Source organism: Leptosomus discolor, chromosome 1 (genome assembly GCF_034619465.1).
Source record: "Leptosomus discolor isolate bLepDis1 chromosome 1, bLepDis1.hap2, whole genome shotgun sequence".
Classification (NCBI taxonomy): domain Eukaryota; kingdom Metazoa; phylum Chordata; class Aves; order Leptosomiformes; family Leptosomidae; genus Leptosomus; species Leptosomus discolor.
Genome location: NC_141391.1, coordinates 144399829 through 144420220, shown reverse-complemented (window position 1 = coordinate 144420220; position 20392 = coordinate 144399829). Strand labels below are relative to the sequence as shown.

The following is a 20392-nucleotide window of genomic DNA, read 5'->3' as shown; positions in this document are numbered from 1 at the left end:
TAAAATGCTTTTGAGTAGTGGTCTAAAACACTTTCACAAGGAAGTAGCTTAACTTTTTTTATAGCTTCGTTTAAAAGAAAAGAGGGTGCAATGTCATGTTGCAAGATATGTGCTATCCTGATGTAGTTGGTATCATGTAGTTAGTGAAATATCATGCATGGGATGCTGGTGACAGCATTATTTATGAAGGGTATCCCAGGGAGATGTTAGGATATGTCTTACTTGCAGTTGCAAGCTAAATGCCAGACTTTTTTACTCATAGGAGAGGGAAAATTATAGTCTGCTTTCATAATGCACTGTGGAGATGTCCCTGGAAGGCTTTCCACACCTGGATAGATTAGCTTAAGTTCCTGTTAAGAACTGTTCATGATCAGCTGTTGTGAGGTAAAAAGCATAAGCTGCTGCTGTTTGCAGGACATCCCTATTAGCGATTTTCACCTGAGCACATTTAGGTAGCTACCTTGCACATTCCTTACTGGCTTTCTTCTTACTTAAATTGCTCTTGGTTAGTGAAATAATTCAAAGCTATGTTGTGAGATGTTATCTTGCAGGATTCTTGACAGATGTGTGTGAAGAGGCATCAGTTGTCTTAGAGGACAGGGAGTGGGCCCTTTTGCCTTCTGATGGTAAATCTTGAATTTTAAAGACCACTCAGCTACAATAAAACTGATTTTTTGTTCCTGATTCCATCAAGGACATTCCTCGCCTATTAAAGTGTAGAGTCACACCTTGTTCTGTGGTCAGCAAATGGAGACCCAAAGTAGGCTGGGACATCTTGAAAGAAACATGGTAATGGGTGCTTGAGCTGGGAAGCTACTGTCACCTAGTGTCTGTCAACCATTCCTTCAATCCCCTCTTAGTCCATGGAGGGGTTTTTTGTTAGTTGTTGTAAGACTTAACAACAGTACAAGATCTTTTGTGCCTAGACGTTAACCAGAGAGCTAATGACAATCTCTGCTACAAAAAAAGTGTTACAAGAAATAGCGAGTGGATACAGATGAAGCAGGGAACTGAAGGAATAAGGAAAGAACATTGGCTTGCGTGATGAGCCCTTAGCACATCACCAGCCTCACTGTACCAGCTTCTACTTTTAGAGAGATGACATTGTGAAGGAAAATTCTAAGATATTTAAACAGCAATGAAGGGGTCTTGTGGGTCTTATGGGGGATTGGTTCAAAATTGTTAAATAGGAATGAGTATCTCAGGCTAGGGGATTTTGAGATTTTATAAATAGGCTCTTCAGTTTATTTTTTACATTCACTGATGTGTGCAAGTACATTAATTATGTTGTAATTATTTTTTGTTAGGAGTCTTATCACACGATCTCGTATCTTAACTTCATTGCAGTCGCATGGCTGTAGAATAGTTTCCCTACGTACACTTACACAACATCAGTCTATCATTTTCTGTTACTTGGAGTCTATCCATAATGTAGTCTTAGATCAACTATATAAATTCCTTAACAACTATATTGCTGTAGTACTTTATCTCTAAAAGATATCTGTGGGGTTTTTTTCTGAACATAATAGACTCATGTTTACCTTGTATATGCTTTGTTTGCACAGCCCATTGATAGATGAACTTCGTACTTGTTTTATCCTGTGAAAGGCAATACAGGTTTTTAAACATACTCCTGTGTGTCAAGAGGTACCTTTATCACTCCTTGGTCTAACAGAAAACATTGTGGTGCTGTTGGACAGAGTAGTACAGCTGGTAAGAAGCAGCGCAGCAGAACACTTCAGAAAGCGCTGAGGACAACTTGCTTGACTCACATGAGGTAAGACCAGTAACATTACTTTAATAGCTGTAAGGGCCTAGAACCCCTTGCATTTACAGGTATATAATAGACACATGCTACAGAATAGAAAGTCAGTCCAACTACCCTGCGAATGTCAGACAAGAGACAAACAGACACTGATAGTCAACAGGGACAGGAGGGGTGCTACTGGCATGGTTGCACCAGAGGGCCAGAACTCAGTCCTCTGAGTTGTGCTCAACCTTGGAATTATGCTGTTACCACTGTATTTGTATCATGGCTTTCCAAAGAAATCTATGTGAAGGAGAGAGAGCATGAGTTTTCCACCTGCACATCCAGAATGTTGAACATCCTTTGCTTTATTATCAGTCTGCATAGCAACTGTCTGCAACCTTAGTAAAACAATAGTGCTGTTGGCAGTAATCAGCCATCACCCAAGCAAGAGGTGGGCTTGTTCTGAGCTCAGATGCAGTGTTAAATCAGCTGCTTTTTTAGTAGTCAAAGGATAAAAATAGGGCTGGGAATTGAAGGCAGGTTTAAACAGTGAAATAATGTTAAAAATAACGTGTATTTATTTGTAGAGCAATGGAAACGTTTTATATAAGCATTTTGCTAGACTAGTAGTGCTCATATGACTTTCATACCAGCTATCTTAGAACTGTGTTTTATGATAAGTAGGTGACTCATGTCTTAAGTTGCTCACAGTTACCATCGTGTGTATGCACTTCATGTCAGCCTTGTGCTGCAAATAAGTGCTGTTTCCCCCAATTTACAGATATAAATCAGAACAATCAAGGCCCAAATTCTCAGTCATGTTGAACTCTCACTGATGTCAGTGTGCCCAGGAGCCCAAAACCATTTAAGAGTCAGATTCTTATATTATGGTCCAGGATGACACAATGCCATAGTGTAATGACCTCTCAGGGCAATGCCTGATTTGGGGCATTTCTTTCTTCTATGAACAGTTCTCCTCTGATGCACGTCTGTGAATCCAGCCTTATGTAAGTCAAAACTTTCAAAGCTTTTCAGAGACTACAGTAGCCAGGGCCTTCCACACCAATCACTGTGATGTACTACATTTTTATAAACCACTCCTGAGATACCACTGCTATGTGAGTTGTTATTCTGTGTAAGCAAAGGAGTCGTGCAAATAATTAACTCGAATTGGTCTATTGGAGAGGTCAGACTCATGAGGGCAGGATTTGCTAAGTGTCTGAAATGAATAATTTACCTGCAAACATAAGCAACAACACAGTCTGGCCCAGGCTGTGGTTATGCAAAGTAGGATTTCTGAGTAAATATTTTCTCCCTTGTGCTCTGCTCTTTAACAGTTCTACAACATCATGTAGACATGTTTACACATTCACTATCTGAGGTTAAAAATCCAGAAAAATTGTCAAAATAGCATGAAGGTGGATTCCTACCAGCATTGATTTCTGGAAGCGAATGTTCTTAATTCTTGCTCTGTGACATGTGCTAAATGAAAACACAAAGGAAAGAGACATTTTGCACGAGATACAGTTTTCTCTGTACTGCAAATTCTGTACTTCAGACAGTAAGACAGAAATGCAATGATTTCTAAAGTCTCTGTTCATTCAGCAGTCTCCACCAGTAGTGGATACTGGGATACTCTCCCAGTATCACTGGGAATCAGGAGTGATTACCATGTCTACATTCTAATTTTCCTACCCACATATGACAATGTCCCTGAAACTCTCAGACTGAAGATCAGTCTAGAAGAGTATTTGTTGATCTTCTGTTCATTTTACTGAGTTTTACTGAGCTTGTTCTTCCCATAGCAAATTGTTGTGCAGTAGAATGAAATAAATATTTTTTAAATTACTTCTGTACTGGGCTGATTCTGAATGCTGCAGTATTTTTTTTTTTTTTTTTTTAAGATAAAAGTCAGAAGAAGAATAGACAGAAACATCTCAACATGCTTCAAGGGCACTCAAAGTCAGTAGAGTGGTTCTCAGACAGAAAAGAAGTTAAGACCACAGTCACCTTAGATCAAGTGCCTATATTCCACTGAGTAGGATTTATGCTTAAGTGGTTTGTTGAATGGGGTTAAATTTCGACACGTTAATTTTCAATCTTAATGTTGATCATGCGATAACCAGTTTTTTATTAAGTCCTTACTATACTGAAAGTCCTTGCTATACTTACATAGCTGAACGAATGGAAATGCCTCTTTCAGTGCTACACCTTTGAGTTTGCAGTATAGTATTTCAAAGCATAGAAACCTTTGTTTGCAGCCAGAGAAGTAAAATGATGCAGTCCTTGCTACTTGAGGAGATGCAGATAAGCTCTGTGAAGCTGAGCTGCCAGCCCTGACAACAATTCCTCCAAGGTCATACAAGATGAGAGAGATGTACTAAGAATTCATACCTAGCCTGAGCTTTTTAACGTTTCTAACACAAAAAAAACAACAACCAACCAAACAAACTAAAGGAGCCCCCTTTGACGCAACAGAAAGGAAGAACAATTACTATGAGAAAAGGCATCACGAGAAAATGGGAAACTCCCAGAATATTAGGCAAGTGAGGCTTCAGTATCTCTGTGATTACCACTTGCAGTTAAGGAGAAAATACCACAAGTTACACCAACACAGTGACTAATGCCCATGCTAAATAAGATACAAACACTGTGTTAACCACAGAAAACAAATATCAAAGTGAGTATGTGAGTGTGTATCTATGAAACTGTTTGTGAGTGTCTTTGTATATGAGTCTGAATTATAGGTGGGGGCATGGCACTGTACAGTAGAAAAGGCAAAACAGTGTATTAGTCTTGCATTTTACTTTTACAAGTTACAGCCATGTCAGACAACACACAGAAAATCGTGGTGTTTCTCAGAAACGGGGAGGTTCATCAGTACACCTAAATTGCAAAGGTAATAAACAGTGAGGCCTTCCAGTGGGGTCAAAAAGGCACCTACATCACATGGAGATCAAAGGAACACCTTTAAAAGTTAGGTAACTGAAGACAGGAAATAGCACAATGAAGTTCAAAAGGACAAAAGAAAGGAAGGAACAAAAACCTGGGGTGAGGAGAAAAAGAAAAAGACATATAATGTTGCCATACTGCTTTTTTTAAGTCAACAGCACCCTCAGCAAATATCTATAATGTAGCTCTTTAGAAGAGTCGATATTACTTGTAGGGGTAGAACATAAAGCTCAGCCTCTATCTCTAAGTTCCTTAAGTTTCTTCATAAGGGTTGCTCTAGCCTTGGCATCCCTCACTGCTGAGTACCAAGAGCTCATTTTATTAAGGATCCTGCCTTTGCTCTTCTTTTCCTGTCTGCCCTGTGTCTCTCGGCCTGAGGCAAGGGCTTTTCTTCCAGATGAAGATCCCCCATTTTGCCGATTGCTTCGTGATTCTGTTTCCACGGGCTTCGTAAAACTAAACTTTGTCATGAACCAGGATTTAGTGAGGGGGATAAAACAGCCTTTAGGTCAAACAAAAAACTACAGGCACTGAGGGCTCATATTAATACCGTCAGTGCCACCTACTGCTCTATTTCTGAAGTACAGTGTGTGTACGTCAGTAATTGCTACAAACCATCGTATATTCCTCCCGTAAAATTTGACTCAATGTGTAGGAGCATTTTTAACATCTATGCCTTTTTTTTTTTTTCCCCCTACAGTTAACATAGGCAAACCTCGAAACCGCAGTTATGTTTAGAACAAGCCACACCTAGACAGTTACCTCATTAGAAACTCCCACACATCAAGAGTGTTTCTTCCCCTAACGTACACTTTCTCACTTGCAGGCAGGCAGGCTGAAGTTGATTTTCCAACTAAAAAGATTGTCTGAAGTGGTTCTTCTGGAGCGGCTGTGATGTGAAGACAACATCCGTGATGCTTCCTGGGGTGATGTGCTGAGTTAGTTTTTGCAGAAAACTTTGCTCTACCCAAATAGGAGTTGGATCAGTGTGCAGAGAAGAAAACATCCTGAGAGGTAACAGTTTCAAAGAGTTTTAGGTAGGGCAGAATGCACAGCATTGTCCCTGTATTGCTCTCTCCAGAGGACTGTAGGAAATTTGGGAAAAATAATACACACTTTGTATGATTTCTTTTCAAAGACCTTGCAGATCCAGCCTTCTTACTGTCCAGTACCCTTGCAAGTGACATTATTTCACTTCTGGGGGCTGAAAAAGAATTTAGTGCAATAACAAATGATGTCTGGCAGAACTGAGACTCAGTGAATAATGTATTACCAGAGGGTATTTGTATACTTCGGTGATAAGAGCAATATGAGAACCTAGATAGGCCAGACTCAAAACCAGTTTCACTGGTTTCCAGATTTCTGGAAAATATGTTAATCCATGTTATAATTTAAAAGCTACTATTTTGGGTAGGTTTCCATCTTCCCACTTCAGCAGTCATTCGCTGTTTTCCTAAAAACCGAACAGACTGTACAATCATAGTCCAAACTTTTCTCTGCCTCTGTGAGAAAAATGACACATGGTTCTAGTGTCAGCAGGGCGCCCCTTTCACTGCTTGCACCCTCACTGCACTTCACGTGGAGGATAGCTAGTGGCCCTTCTGTTGCTTTCTGCTCTTGGTGACTGCCCCTCCACTGCGTGTGCTAAGTTTGGCCATTCTTAGTGTCAGAATATAGCTTTTCCCCTGGAGAGCTCATTTTGCTGTAGGTGCACAGCTAGGCACATGGCCTCCTTTATGGCAGTAAACATAGATAACTCCAGGTGCATCAGAGAGATCCCAGGCTTAATCCTGGCAGGCCATAAATGTAACAAATAAGGCCCTTTGCCCTCTAGCAATTAAGAGCATTTGCAGGGATTAAAGTTTTTGGACTGTTGGATCTAACCTTTCCTGGGCACTTCATATGCATTTCCCCCACTAATAACAAAAAAGCAGGAATCTGGAATGGCACTGTGTGAAAAAAAGCTTCATTAAGACATGCAGATTGGATAAAGTGGAATGTACTCAGAATACGAAGCAATACTAATGTTTCTGGTGCTATCAAGCACTTTTTATCGGATCAGAAACAAAAACGACAATGAATATTATCTCAAACCTGTGAAAGATGGGTTGAGTTGCCTGGGTTCATCCAATGGTGGTGTTGCCAGTGCTTGTGAAATTATCTCGTGGTATCTGATGATTCTTTCAAACCCGTTCTCCAAGGTTTAAGGGGTTATATCTTTTGTCAAATCCAAAAAGTAAAAGAAGTATCCTCTATTTACAGATCAAAGCCAGAAAAACATGACACCCAAGAACCTGAAAACCACAGACTACATAAAGAGCTTACAAATGTTATTTTACTACTTCAGTTCATTGTTCTGATATCACTTGCATGTTTTTTAGGCTTTTGAATGCTTAGGGACAGTGATTATGACAGTGAAGCAGTGCCGCTGTTTATTTGGCATCACTACTAGAGGAGCGCTTGTCATCCCTGGAGAGGTAACTGGTGTGGGCAGCTTGACTTCGGCACGCTGAATGAGGGGGTGCAGAGGGCTGTAGAGGACAGCGGTACCCAGCCAGCAGTGACAATGGGGCCCACACACCTGCAAACCCCTCTGGTTTCCCTCTGGGAAGCGGCAGCTCGGGGTCGTTACTCGTGATGAGAGCGAGCATGCACGAGTTCCTCTGGCACGGCCCTCACGGCCCTCATTTTTTGCGAAATAAGCGTTCCCGTGCGCCTCCCGACACGCCAAACAACCCCAGGGCCCGTTCCGCTAGAGGGACAGCCCGGTGCCCCGGGCCGCGGGGACGGTGCGGCCTGACATGGCGGCCGGTAGGTGGCGCCCCCTGGCGGCCCGCGGGGCTGGGTCCGCAGGCCGCGGTTAGTGAGGCGGGTGGGGGCTCACCGCGCCTGCCGCCTCGTTTGAAATGTCTGGGTTTGCAGTGCACTCGCTGGCACGGGGCTGACGAAGGCCTGTGGGATTAAGACGGACTTGGGGTCTGCTTTGTTCTTACCCTCTCCGCTCGTCACCTGAGGTGGCTCTTGTGAGACTGGCAGCTCTCAGGCTCGCCCTCAGGGTTTCATAAAATCATAGAATCATGGAATGCATTGGGCTGGAAGGGACCCCCAAAGGTCATCTGGTCCAGCCCCCCTGCAGTGATCAGGGACACCTTTAGCTCGATCAGGTTGCCCAGAGCCCCATCAAGCCTGATCTTGAATGTCTCCAGGGACGGGGCCTCCGCTACCTCTCTGGGCAAACTGTTCCAGCGCTTTACCGCCCCTATGGTAGAGAACTTCTTCCTAATATCCAATGTAAATCTACCCATTTCTAGTTTGAAACCTTTGCCCCTGATCCTATCGCTATGTGCCCTTGTAAACAGTCCCTCCCCAACTTTCCTGTAGGCCCCACTCAGTCACTGGAAGGCCACTGTAAGATCTCCCCAGAGCCTTCTATTCTCCAGCCTGACAAACCCCAGCTCTCTCAGCCTGTCTTCATAGGGGAGGTGCTCCAGCCCCCTGATCATTTTCATGCTCCGGTCCATGGTTTCAAGGTCCATGTCCTTCTTGTATTGAGGGCTCCAGAGCTGGACACAGTACTGCAGGTGGGGTCTCCAGGGTAAAGCATGAAAACTTGACTTGGGAAGATCTGGTGATTCAGAAATGAAGTGAGCCTTAAAATAGTACTGTTTTTTCTTTTAAATAACACAATATATAAGCCATATGCTGATCTGGTTTCCTACCTACTCCAGGTAGCAAAAGCCACAGCTTCTCCAAAAATAATGATTCTCAGCCAGGCTTTTTGTCATAAACTGGCAAATAGGGCAACTCAAACTGTTGAGACAAAAAGACGCCCAGCCACTACACCTCTGAATCCTTCCCTGGGCAGGCTGTAATGCCTTCCAGCTAACCTAGAAGGGAAACGCCTTTCCCCTGATGCGCAGCCCAGGCTGTAAGTGAAGTGACACAGGGCAGCTGAGTCAGCCTGCCAGCTCCACTGCCCAGAGAGGTGAGACAGCAGCTGCTCTCACCTTTCCCGTCTCTCCCTGTTCCCAGCGGTGCTGCTCCATCGCCTCTTGCCAGGCTCTTTGCTGAGACAACTCTAGTTCCTAACTTGGCAAAAAAAGTTTTCTGTGTCTTTAGGTTAATTCGGTGAGCTGTATGCATCAGCTCAGGGATGGATCCGACTGCTGTAAGTGCAGAGAGGGCATGGGAAGCATAAGTGGAAGAGCAAGTCTTGTAGGGGAGAGTGAGCCACTAAGGTAGGCTCAGCTGTATTATGGTATGTCTAAAAGAATTTTATGCAGGTAGGCTGCCTGTCTTCTAAACCAATTGCCTTGGACTTGTTTTGTCTTAAATGAGCTCAGAGCCTTTCCCTCTATACTGCTATGCAATCTGTGTCCGCTGGTGCAATGTTATTCTCCACAATGCCAGAGATGCCCTGGGTCTCACCTGGAGATTTACTCACTGCTGAACTGAGGATTTTGGGCAGGTTGTGCTCTAAGCTCAGAATCGGATTCAGCTTAACAGCTGTCCCAGAAGGACTGTCTTCTCAACCAGGCGTGTAAGTACATAAGCATCTTCCAAACAGGGAGTTGCTCTGTGGAGCTTTGAGGATCTCAGGTTGTGAGTTAGGGACCAACATCTCTGCAGAGGTGTGTGCACCACTTGGAGCATTCCAGCTCTGTGCTGGAGCAAGACAGGGGCATTCTGTTCCCTGACTTACTGCTTGCTAGTTTCCCTGGGTAGAGGACATGGGCCCAGGGGCCAGAAAAGAGCTGTAGGATAGAAAAAGAGAAACCAGGTGGAAAATCAGGGACCAGGACTGCAAGGAGGTCCAAAGTGCATAATGAAGTAGGGATAGAGCCTTTGTAGCTCTGTTTGTAAAAGCTCTCAGGGCTGCTCAAGAGCACAATGCAGCCAACAGCCTGTGCAGAGCCCTGGGAACACCGCTGGAGTTAATTGTGGAGAAAGGGTATGAGGTAAACTAGTGTTTACAGACTGATGAACTGAACAAGAATAGGTAACAGCATTTAACCTGTCAAATAATCTAAAAAACATCATGTAGAACAAGTCTACTAACCCGGTTGGTAAGTGGCCAGCAGACAGAGAAGGTCCATGGGTGTTAACGGGAGGGTTTGTCGAGGGGAGGATTCAGGGGCTGGACTCAAATCAGGTGGTGAACTCAAAGTGTCCTCCCTGCTGGAGTTTGCTCAGGGCAGTGCTGAATTTATCAACATTGAGTTTCAGTTGTCCCTGAAGTGGTAGATACTGAATGCTGTGAATGACGAGCTCAAAACCAGTTTTTACCTCCCTCTAAGAGAAGAAAGAGAAAGAGCCGTGGCCCCAAAACAGTCAAGGCCTTTCTCAGGTCAGTCTTAAATTCTTAGCAATACCAGCAGCTGCTTCTCAAGCTCTGAGGATTTCACTGAGCCAATTTAATGCTGGTGGTCAGACAGTTTAAACCCATTAGCTCCCGGCTATCTGAATAATTTTCTCCTTGGAGCCCAGCACACCGGCAGACTGCTCTAACCAGAACTGCAGAGAACTGCCACAATAACTGGACGTTTGCTAACTGTTGTGACCTGCGTGGTGAGAATTTGAGGGCTGAAGAAAATGCCACTGGCTAGATCACTGTCCATGACTTCTCTTAACGGTCTTCCTCAGTGGGAGGCTGAAGACCTACCAGTGGAGGATTTGTTGCTTTTTGAAATTTCTTGGGAAGTTACCAACAAAGGTTTGTACAAGACTCTTAGGAGTTGGTGTCACTGTTTTCATGGGAGTAGAGGGAGGCATGAAGGGCTTGGACAAGAAAGATGTTAAGGGGAGACTGGGGAGAAGTGGGCTGCAGAGCGGTTGTATTGCAAGGAGCGCATGTGGCATCAGTGTGTAATCGCGCATGCTGTGCGTGGGCTGCATCTGCCTGTGCTTGTGTGGGATGAGCATATAGTCAGGATGTCTGTGTGTCCTTATATGTTTCACCACCAGGGACAGGTTGTTTAAAGAAACATCTAAGTGTTTTGCCTGGGTGTGCAGAGGCATGGATATATAGATGTTGCTTTGTACCTTCCATATTTTACCTTCCATGCAATTTCACTTGGGAATGTAATGCATGAAAATGACCTGTAAAACAGACGTCAGATTCAGAGTAGTTCAGCAGTCTCCCTCAGACTTCTAGAGCAGTGTGGAGGAGAGGCCAAATTTGAAACAGGTATAAATAAACATAGCTTCACTGAAGCCCCTGAACAAAAAACCAGATGTCAATGACCAGCAGTCTTTATGCCATCTGAAACCCTTTTGGACTGGTCTTTGCAAACACAGGTGGTGCCAGACAGGGACTTCATGATTCGTGCATGTGTACAGATTCAAAATTTGTTCACTGCACGCAGCTTGTCAGGCAAAGTGCACGCTGCTTGTTTTGAAAAGATCTTTCTGCCTCCATTTCTAATTCACTGATCAAATCATCCCCTTTCAGTTACGTGTAGTTCACCAAGGGGGAACAGGCTCCATTTTTGCCACGAAAGTGAGTTAGTATGAGTAAATGATTGACCTCGTGTATCTTATTGTCCTGGCAGATAAATAGGAAGATTAGTCAGGAGAGGCGATCTGCAATCTGTTAAGATTTTAACTCTAAAGGGGAAATGTGTGTGAGGGGAACAGACGGTGCTAGGGTTTATCCCCCTGGTGAAACTGGAATTACTACTCTGTTATAGCTTTTGGTATTTCATCTGCACTGCAGTGCAATTTTTCACTGCTCTTTTTAGGGTGGTGAGAGAGTATCAATATTCAGAGGTAGTACAAAGTAGCTTTTGCACTTTGAATCCCTGTGGGCATATTTTTCAGTAGCTTCAGTCAAGCTTTTTCAGTTAATTTACTACTGTCAGAACTTGGAACGTGCAGCATTTACTTTTGCAGTATACATGGTAAGTAAGGCACTGGCAAGAAGATGGCAGCAGAGATCTAGGAAAGTCAGGTGTTCTCGCTAACGTCTCCAAACTCGGGTATACATACTGAGTGATCTGGACCCACTGGTTATAAATATCACACAATATGTTCAAGGAAAAGGAAAACACAATTAGGTTTATCTGTCTTTGTGTCTGTACAAAACACAGTGAATAATTTAATTATCTGTGTATCTCTTGTTTACTTCACTGGAGCCAAATCGACACAGCTAAAATTTATTATTCACACATTTTATGAGAGAATTAATATCTATGAGAGTGAATATTTATTCTGTTAGTTTAAAAAAAAGGTGCTTTTAATTACACCACTTACCAAATCCATATATTCAAACGGGGTTCACTGAACTGGCCATGGCAAAGGATTTCTTCATTAGAACTGGATCTTTGTGCAAGTTTCCATTTACCAACCTTGACTGGAAACATCTGTGCAAAACCTCTGTAATGATCCTATTTTGGCTTATTTTTCTGGTAAATTCTCCATACTGAAGGGGGTTCTGGTAAATTCTCCATACTGAAGGGGGTGTGTGTGTGTGTGTGTGTGTTTCTATATCTTCCAGGCAATTAAACATCTAAGTGTGGTGAGATACTGTTTTATGATCTTATACTGTTCCCTGGTGACCTAACTTCTATAAGCACTTCTTGGAAAATGTTAGGCCTTGTGTTTCTTAGGAGAAAGAGCAGCCAACAAAATACAGGGGGAGTCATCACGGAAGGTACATAGGCTTAGGAAATAACAGTTTAAACTGTGTGTTTCCCGCCTCCTTTAGCGGAAGGAAGAACTCTTTATTTGACTGAGTAGGCTGAACCCACATAGATTTAGTACTGCTGTGTGTTTCAGTGGTTTAATGTTGCTGTTTATGTTGCTAATATAAAGGGAAAGATAGGCATTAGCTAAGTTTGTTGCCTGACAAGCTAATTTTGAGCATTTAACATGAAGGATTCTTTCTTCTTTTCTGGCAATGCAAAGGTGTGTCATAGTTCAGTGTGAAGTTGGTTTGCGCTGCTAAAGTGGTGTTAAGCTGCTGCTGCCTACAGGAGAGAGTTCAAGTCTTTGTGTTAACTTTGTGCGTGTCACTAGGTGCTTGGCTGTGGGTATGTTTCCTTGTTGACTTGTGCAGCTTCTTAGTGGTTCCTCCATTTCCCTGTGCCAGTGACAATAAGGCTGGATGTTTTCTTCCCTGTGAGGAACGTGCTACCAGAGCTCACAGATGGCTATCTATTCCCACACCTGTAAACAATGCCCTTTACAGGCACTGAGCTGTTTTCTGAACCTCTTAACTATATTCTCCTTCAGAGTCTGAGGATGATGACAGGGTCCTGCAAATTGGAGCACATCTGACTACGCAGTGTGAGAGGGTCTTTATGTGCCAGGCTGCCCATGGGGAGAAAATGTTTACTGGGATTTCCCTGATGGTTCTGGTTTGTACTGAGAGGCATGAGATGCAGCTGGGAGGAGGACAAGTCAGTTGCATGAATTCAGCGCTTGGAGATCTACAAGTATACATTGTTTTCAGAGTCTTACTACTTCTTTCTCAGCAGCTGGCATAGTGAAGGCATCTCTCTTCTTTTTTAAGTCTAGATCATTTAACATATACTCTACTTCTCCATGCTTCCTTTTTATATTCTCTGTCCTGGCTGCTGGCTGTGCTAAGCGGCAACCTCTGACATGTGTTCAAAAGCATTGACATCTGAGTTAGTCTTCTTTCTCCTTTTCTCTGCCTGGAGCAAGCAAAGATAACGTACCTGGAGGAGAGAATGAGAAATGAAAAAGGTTCGTTTACCAGTGTCACTCTCCCTCCCCCTCCCCCCCAAGTCATGTGTAAAGGAACTTGCCACCTAAACCAAGCACTGAAATCATCTTGCATTGAAAATCCCCTGCTAAAGAAGTGAGAAAAGTATAGTTTGTTTTGCAAGATTTTCCTCACTTTGTCTCTTCACTGATGGGCAAGACCCGTATTGTGAAGTGGGTCCGCTGTGTTTCTGTGGCAGAAGGGAGGGAAAAAGCAGGTGGGCAAGGGCCCTAGTGCACTGCAGTGCCACATGATCTGGTGGTAATCGTGGGGAAGCTCAGCGTTTTTCGTCCTTCCCCTTGTCTCCTGGCCACCATGCTCTGGTAAAGCAAGGTCTGATTGTTTCCCTGTGCATGCTGGAAAAGATAACTGGTTTTCTTTCCTCCATAGCATGAAGACCAATAAAAACTTTAAGGACAGGAGCACAAACCAAGCAGCTACAAGCTATGTAGACCTTATGTCTGAAGCCCCACAAATGTAAATTATCAACAGGGAGCAGCCAAAGGCCATTGCAGGAACAGTGGCAGCAGTCCTGGACATTTTCCACAGTGAAATGGCTCCATCCTCTTTAACCTCTCTTAAGTGTCTGCTCACTGAAAACTGGAGTGTTTAATCTGGGTAGGGGGGAAGAAGTCTAATTCTGTAAATTAGAATAACAGAATACAGAATAAAAGTTAGCTGTAGTTTAGTGGGTTTTCTGATACATTAATGAGAAGGGCTGAGAATGTTCAAGATTTGATCTGTGCTCTATCTAGATGTCTTTAAAAATCGTTCCAGTAATATTTAGATTAGTATCTCCTGCTGTACTACTAACAGCTTTTAGATGCAAAACAGAAGAATACTTAAAAATGCGGGGCAAACAGCCAGTTTGTGTCATCATTCAGCTGTGAACAGATTAGCTCACGAGTCACTGGTAGATGAATCCTAAATATTTTTTTCCATCCCAGTTGGAAGGAAGACTAAAACTAAAACCAAACCCTGGTTCAGCTCTCCATGGAGCAGAGCTCTATGTACAGCTTCTCTGGTGAAAATCGGGACTCTTGGAAATTAAATCCTGAATCCACTGAAGTCAGTAAGACCAGCATTTTAGCTCCTCTGTGTTAAGTGTCTTTCCATGATGAAAGTTCCTTGGGAGAAAGTGAATGCTGTAATCAGCGACACACCTGAACTAACACATTTTGGGGAGTGGGGATGTGCTGGCATAAACTGGGCATAAGCATAGTGTTGAAGCTCTGTGCATTTCTAGAGTGGGGCGATATATCAATGTCAAATCAATCTCAGATGAAATCTGGTGCATTGGGGATGATGCACACAAAAATAGCTTCTGTATTGTGGACATCTGTCGTAAATTTCAGTGTTTCACTATTATTTCAGAGTAAGTTTGGAATGCCAGAATTTCACAGAATTTAGAGAACTTCTATCTTCTGATGGGTCCTGGCCAGAAACGTAGCCAAAAATATACCTGAAAAACATCTGCTGTCTGAATATGCTGGGGTTTTGTCACCTGATACATTTTACAACCTTATTCTGTAAATGGCTCCTAGATATCTCAACAGGCAATCAATAAAAAAATAAAGTTCCAACCAAATATTAGAAAAAAAATAAGTTCAAGCCTAATTTTATCACATCTTAGTAGATCAGAGACACATTCTGAGGGGAAGGGGTGAAAGGATAGTTGATGTAACTAGTAATTGTGACAGTGGGGTCACTTTGAATCCTGAACCTGGGGTCCCACTGCTCTCTTGGATTCCATGGCAGCTGTGGTCCTTGGGAAAGCTTTAGTGCCTTCAGAGTGGCCCGGTCAGGCCATAGTAAAGAAGCTGAAGAGCCCCAGGAGCACTCTGATCCTCTGTCTCTGTGTACCAAACGTGTGTGTGGAATGACTCGGTGATCAGAGACAGTCTCCACTTATCTCTGTCTCACTTGCCTAACTTCGCTTCCTATCTATCTCCTTGCTTTTTGGTTTCTGCTGCTCCTTGCCTCTATCCTTCCTTAGTGTGGGGTGGGTGGGTGAGCAAGTAAAATGAGCGGTGGGTACTTCTGGCAGTTTTGAGAAGTTTTGGCAGTTCCGTGCTCAAAGGACCGCAGCTCCAGAGGACATTTTTTTTTTAATCAGTGCAATTCCTGGAAGTTGTAGACCCTTCCTAATCGGATGACAAAAAGCATTGGCAATGCCTCTGTCCATGTAACAGCTTGTGGCAGAAAGAGCACATCTACACATTAGATCTTGCACAAAGATCTCCAGTTGCATACTTAGATCTTCCCTTCTGCCTAATGTTGTCCTCAGTAGTGATCTGGTACTGGGAGACTCTTCTTGAGTCACAGACTTTTTGTTTATTTAGATAGATTGGTATCTATACTGGAGGGCTCTAATTGCTGATTGGACTTTAAAGATACAAAAGAAATAATGCACCAGGGCTTAAAATAAGGAAAGAAGAAAATGGCTGAAGTGATGCAGGTAACTCCTTTAGACAAATTCATAGTAGTGGTGATGTATATGAAAACATTCAAACTTTTAAAAATAATTCTATGAAGTATTTTCTGAGAAAATATTTTGTTTTCATCTTCTGTTTTTTAAAGAGGTCACAAAAAAAAAGTCAAACTTCTCTTAAATGAAAAAAATCCTTCTTCCCCAAACCTTTTAGTTCCCTTTTCCATACTGGTTTATTTTTCCCTGGAAAAAGAGAAATAATGGAAAGGAAATAAATTGGGAAAAAGATTTGTTGTTGATTTCCTTTTTAACTTCATTTCCTTTATTCTAGTGGAAAAGTTAACAGCATGTTTTAAAAAGAAATAATAAAAATACTTTTCTCTCAAGGACGTTTTAAAATTATTAAAATATTTGAATAAAGCATTTTGATGATCAGAATAGTAAACTAGCCCTGTATCCATATTTTAGTGCCAATTCCCCGTGTTTGTGATGATCCAAACCAATACTCTGGATCTGATCTCTCCTGATTCTGCACCTATTTATCATTTTGTCTTTTACTGTTTGTTTTAAAACCTGTTTCAAAGTACAAAGCTTCAGAGTCTGCATACAGAAACTTGCAACATCATGGGATTTTGGTACATCCTTGTTGTTTGGAAAGCTTTTCTGTTTATAATATGACCTTAAACATCATATTAGAGAAGAAAAAGGAGGTTTACCAAATTGTGGGAGGTAATTTGAGAATTCTGTTCAGCTCCAAGTGGTTATGTAAGCTCTTAAGCTATTACTCAGCAGGATATATAATGCATTGCTTACTGGCACAGGTATTTTGAGGGAATTCAGAGTCACTGAGCAGATATAACCTATCTCTTAATGATACACAATATGTTCCTTGAATTTGCTATGGAAAAGTGTAATTTCGAAAGTCAATACATTATTCTAGATGTTGCTCTGTTCTTCTCCAGATGTCTTTTTTTAAGTTATGCCCAAGAGTTTCTGCATACATAGTTTCACTGGCACAGTTTCCCTCCCCTGTCAATTAAAGTTTATGCACAGACATGCTTTGTGAGTGGTATTTCCACAGTAACAGAGAAGGCAAAAGCAAGGTTTGGGACCAGGTAACCCAGAGCTTTTATCACAGCTATCTTCTGAAGAGTTTTCACAGTCTGTAAAGCATACGCTTCTCTTTTTATCCTAAGCACTTGTCATTGCATTTCAGGCAAATCTATGCCCAGAAATGACTTTTACCTTGCTGTGCGACAGATTACGATGGCAGAACACAGCATACTCCCCACTCTTTCCCTCAGAACAGGCCTTCTACATGTCTTTGGTGAGGCACGCTTTAGGACACACAGAGATCCTAAGCAAAACCTTGTGAAAAGAAACCCTCGTCTGTTGCCATACAAAACAGAGCTCCAGGCTCTATTCAGCTCCTGAGCTGCAGCTTTCTTATCGCTCTTAAAATTAATAGCTGTGGAAACCTGGTTACCTTGCCGATCCCAATGTTGAATGCCCGGCAGTACGAGAGAGGCTGATCTCCCCTCTTGTGTTGATGGGGAAGGAACTTTGTGCCACTCTAGTCACATACAGCTGTATCATGTTATTTAGTATCTTTCATCTTGCAAGTACATATTTTCTCTTTTCTCTGGTTCTCCAGGCTGCTTTGCACAAAAATCTTCCCTTATTGTAAGCTCTGTATGTCTGCCAGTTAAAACCAACTGGTTTCATTACTAAGATTTCTACCAAGCCCCATATTTGTCCACATTGGATTGAAGTGCCGTGTGCTCGTTTGATGTATTTACCACCCCATAAGACTAGACATGTCATCATAACTGTATCACTTTGTGGGCTGAACATTCTGACTTGTCTCATGTAATTAAAATGATATGTGTATCTGAATCCAAGCGGCTCGAGTAGTCTCTCTCAGCTCTCCTAGCTCTCCCAAGGAAACTCAGAAGGAATATATAGTGTCACTTACCTAAGATTTCTCTAAATCCCTGTCCAGAGAAGCCATGGAAGAGTATGATTGTAAGTTATGAAGTGGAGATGTACAGTCTTATGCACAGATTTCCTTCTGCCGTTCCATGTCTACCTGGCATGAACCTCTCAAACTGTGAGCTTGATTTAGGAACATATATCTGTAAGATTCTTGTCTTAGGTCTTGAATTACTATATAGGGTAATGATTTATTGTAATAATTCTACTTAGCAAGCTGGTAGATTGGAACTGCTTTTGTTTTTCTTTGTAAAATACCTAGAACCCTGAGACATCTTGACATAAATATAGTAGGGCTAGGGATCCTTCCAGCATTCAAAACAAATGCGATATTTGTAGAGAAAAGGATTTTAAGTGCACAGTTTCTTTGTTAGGAGCACAGTTAAAAACATAACTCTGTTGTTCAGTTCCTCGAGGAACTGCAAGATACCAGGTTTGGTAGAAGGCTTTCTATAGTTGCCAGGTGATAGTATAATTAATCTGGGAACTAATCTCCCAAAGTGCTGAGCAACTTCAGCTGCTCTGTTGTAAATAGTGGTCATCTGTGGCAGATATTTAAGGAGATTCAGGTAACTTCTCAAGATTCTTGCCATACACAATTGGGTGTAGTGTACTGGCACCTCTTCATACCCCTATACTTTTAAAAAAGTAAGTCTGGAGCACCTGCTATCAATCACTGGCAACTTTCATTGCTGACATTTTATGTCATTTTGATGTCACTGCTGAAAGGCATAGCACGGTCTTCTTGCCTGAAGTAAATGTTTCCAAGTTCTGCAGAGGATGAAATCTTTATGTAGGAACATTAATTCCCTTCCTATTGTTTCTTTTGTTGTTTGCTTGTACCTGTTGAGCTTATCTTACTATGCTTTAGAATCACTGGAGCTAGGCTAAACTTGTCTCTGATGTACAGCAGCTACCTAGCCTCTGGTTTTCTCTTTGCTTGCCTTCCCTTCCACTTGCTGTATTCAAGCATGCACTGTTGTTCTTCCAAATTTGTGGTGATGGAACACCCACTGCCTGGCACCACGGGTCCTGTGGCAACTGAGGGTTTGCAAGGCTGCCTTGCCAATGCATGAATTACAGGGCTGGCCATGGAAACCTGTGAGGAAGAGCAGCTAAGTGAATGTTGCATACCATGTGCAAGACTAGATAGATCTGTATTGACTCGTCAGGGCATGTTGTCGCATTCTCTTGCACATTTTAATATTGCATTTATTTTATTTTTAAAACTGACTATTTTGATGGAAGGTGCTGCAGATATTTATATTGACAGTGTAGGCTACATTCATTCCATCTTTAACAGCTCTTTAGAACGGTAATGGAACATGACACCTCTTGCTTTGAGAATATTGGTTTAAATCCATGTTTACAGTCAGTAGTCGATGAAATCTATCAGTCCCTCAGTTTCTCTCAGTGATTCACGTGAAACAAGCTAGAAGTGCCAGCTTGGTTCTCACCACATGTATGTCGACATCATGAAAAATATGTTTGAAAATTATAACTGCTGCAATAAAAATCAGAAGGTTGTGGTTGGGATGCAGTAGAATCAAGATTAGGCATGGGAAGGTGGAAGCATGAGTCCCAGGATTTGAATCCCACAATCTGAATGTAAAGATTTCACAATCCAAAAAGGGGAGAATAACATAAGAATAAAATAATACATAGTTTGAACATTTGTGGTGTGACTTCAAACACCTGAAAGAAGTTTAAAAAAAATCACAGACTAGATAAAATAACAGTTAAGGATAGAAAGCGTCTACTTGAGATTAGAGGAGAAATTCAGGGAAGCCATATGCAGTCACCCAGGAGTAAGTAAAGCATTAAATTGTCATTTAAGAATTACACACAATCTGCTATGAGTGCATGCTCCTAAATTGAACCATGAAGCTCTGATTCCGTTTCTTAAATGAACTGAACTTCTGTTGATTTGATAGAGTCTGGGTTTCACTTAAAATCCGAATACGTGAAGTGGTTTGACAGAGGTTAACTCGTCCACAGGTGGGTTGGAGTTTATTCCAGAGCTTTGTGGCCTGTGCCCCTTTCTACATTGTTCTTTCTGATCTCTTTTGCAGTGGGAGGCATTTACACTGTGATCCAGACAAAAGCCAAAACTACGGCAGATGAATGGGGTGAAAACTATTTTCTGGTTGGTCCCTATTTCGAGCACAATGTGAAGACTCAGGTGGAACCATGTGAGGCTCCAAACCCTGCAGTTAAGAAGGCAATGGACACCATGAAAAGCCAAGGGTGTCAGGTAAATCAGATGAGTTACTGCTCTCCGGGGCAACAAAGCTGACTCTGAGGAGATTACAGTTTTGGTTAATGCTCTTGCCGTTCCACTTGACACAGCAGTCCTGGTCAATGTCACAATGGGAAAGGCTCAGAATCCACTGTTAGAACAGCAGAGTCAATTCATTAAAGGTTATTTTTGAGGAAGAACCAGTTTATCCAATTACAGGTTTTAACAGTCATTTATCTGCAAGTCTGCTAATGGGATTAATGACTTATTTATCTAGTCTCTAAATACACTGAGATTTTA

General features: G+C 42.2%; 1 protein-coding gene across 1 annotated transcript in view; it reads left to right on the top strand.

The window, feature by feature from the left end:
- The first annotated feature begins 10294 nt into the window (after positions 1-10294).
- Positions 10295-20392, top strand: part of GYS2 (glycogen synthase 2) — a 44647-nt gene continuing 34549 nt past the window's right edge. The window contains exons 1-2 of the mRNA XM_009946296.2: positions 10295-10415; positions 19926-20107. Coding sequence (XP_009944598.2) covers positions 10295-10415; positions 19926-20107 — 303 coding nt within the window. The remainder of the gene's footprint in view (positions 10416-19925; positions 20108-20392) is intronic.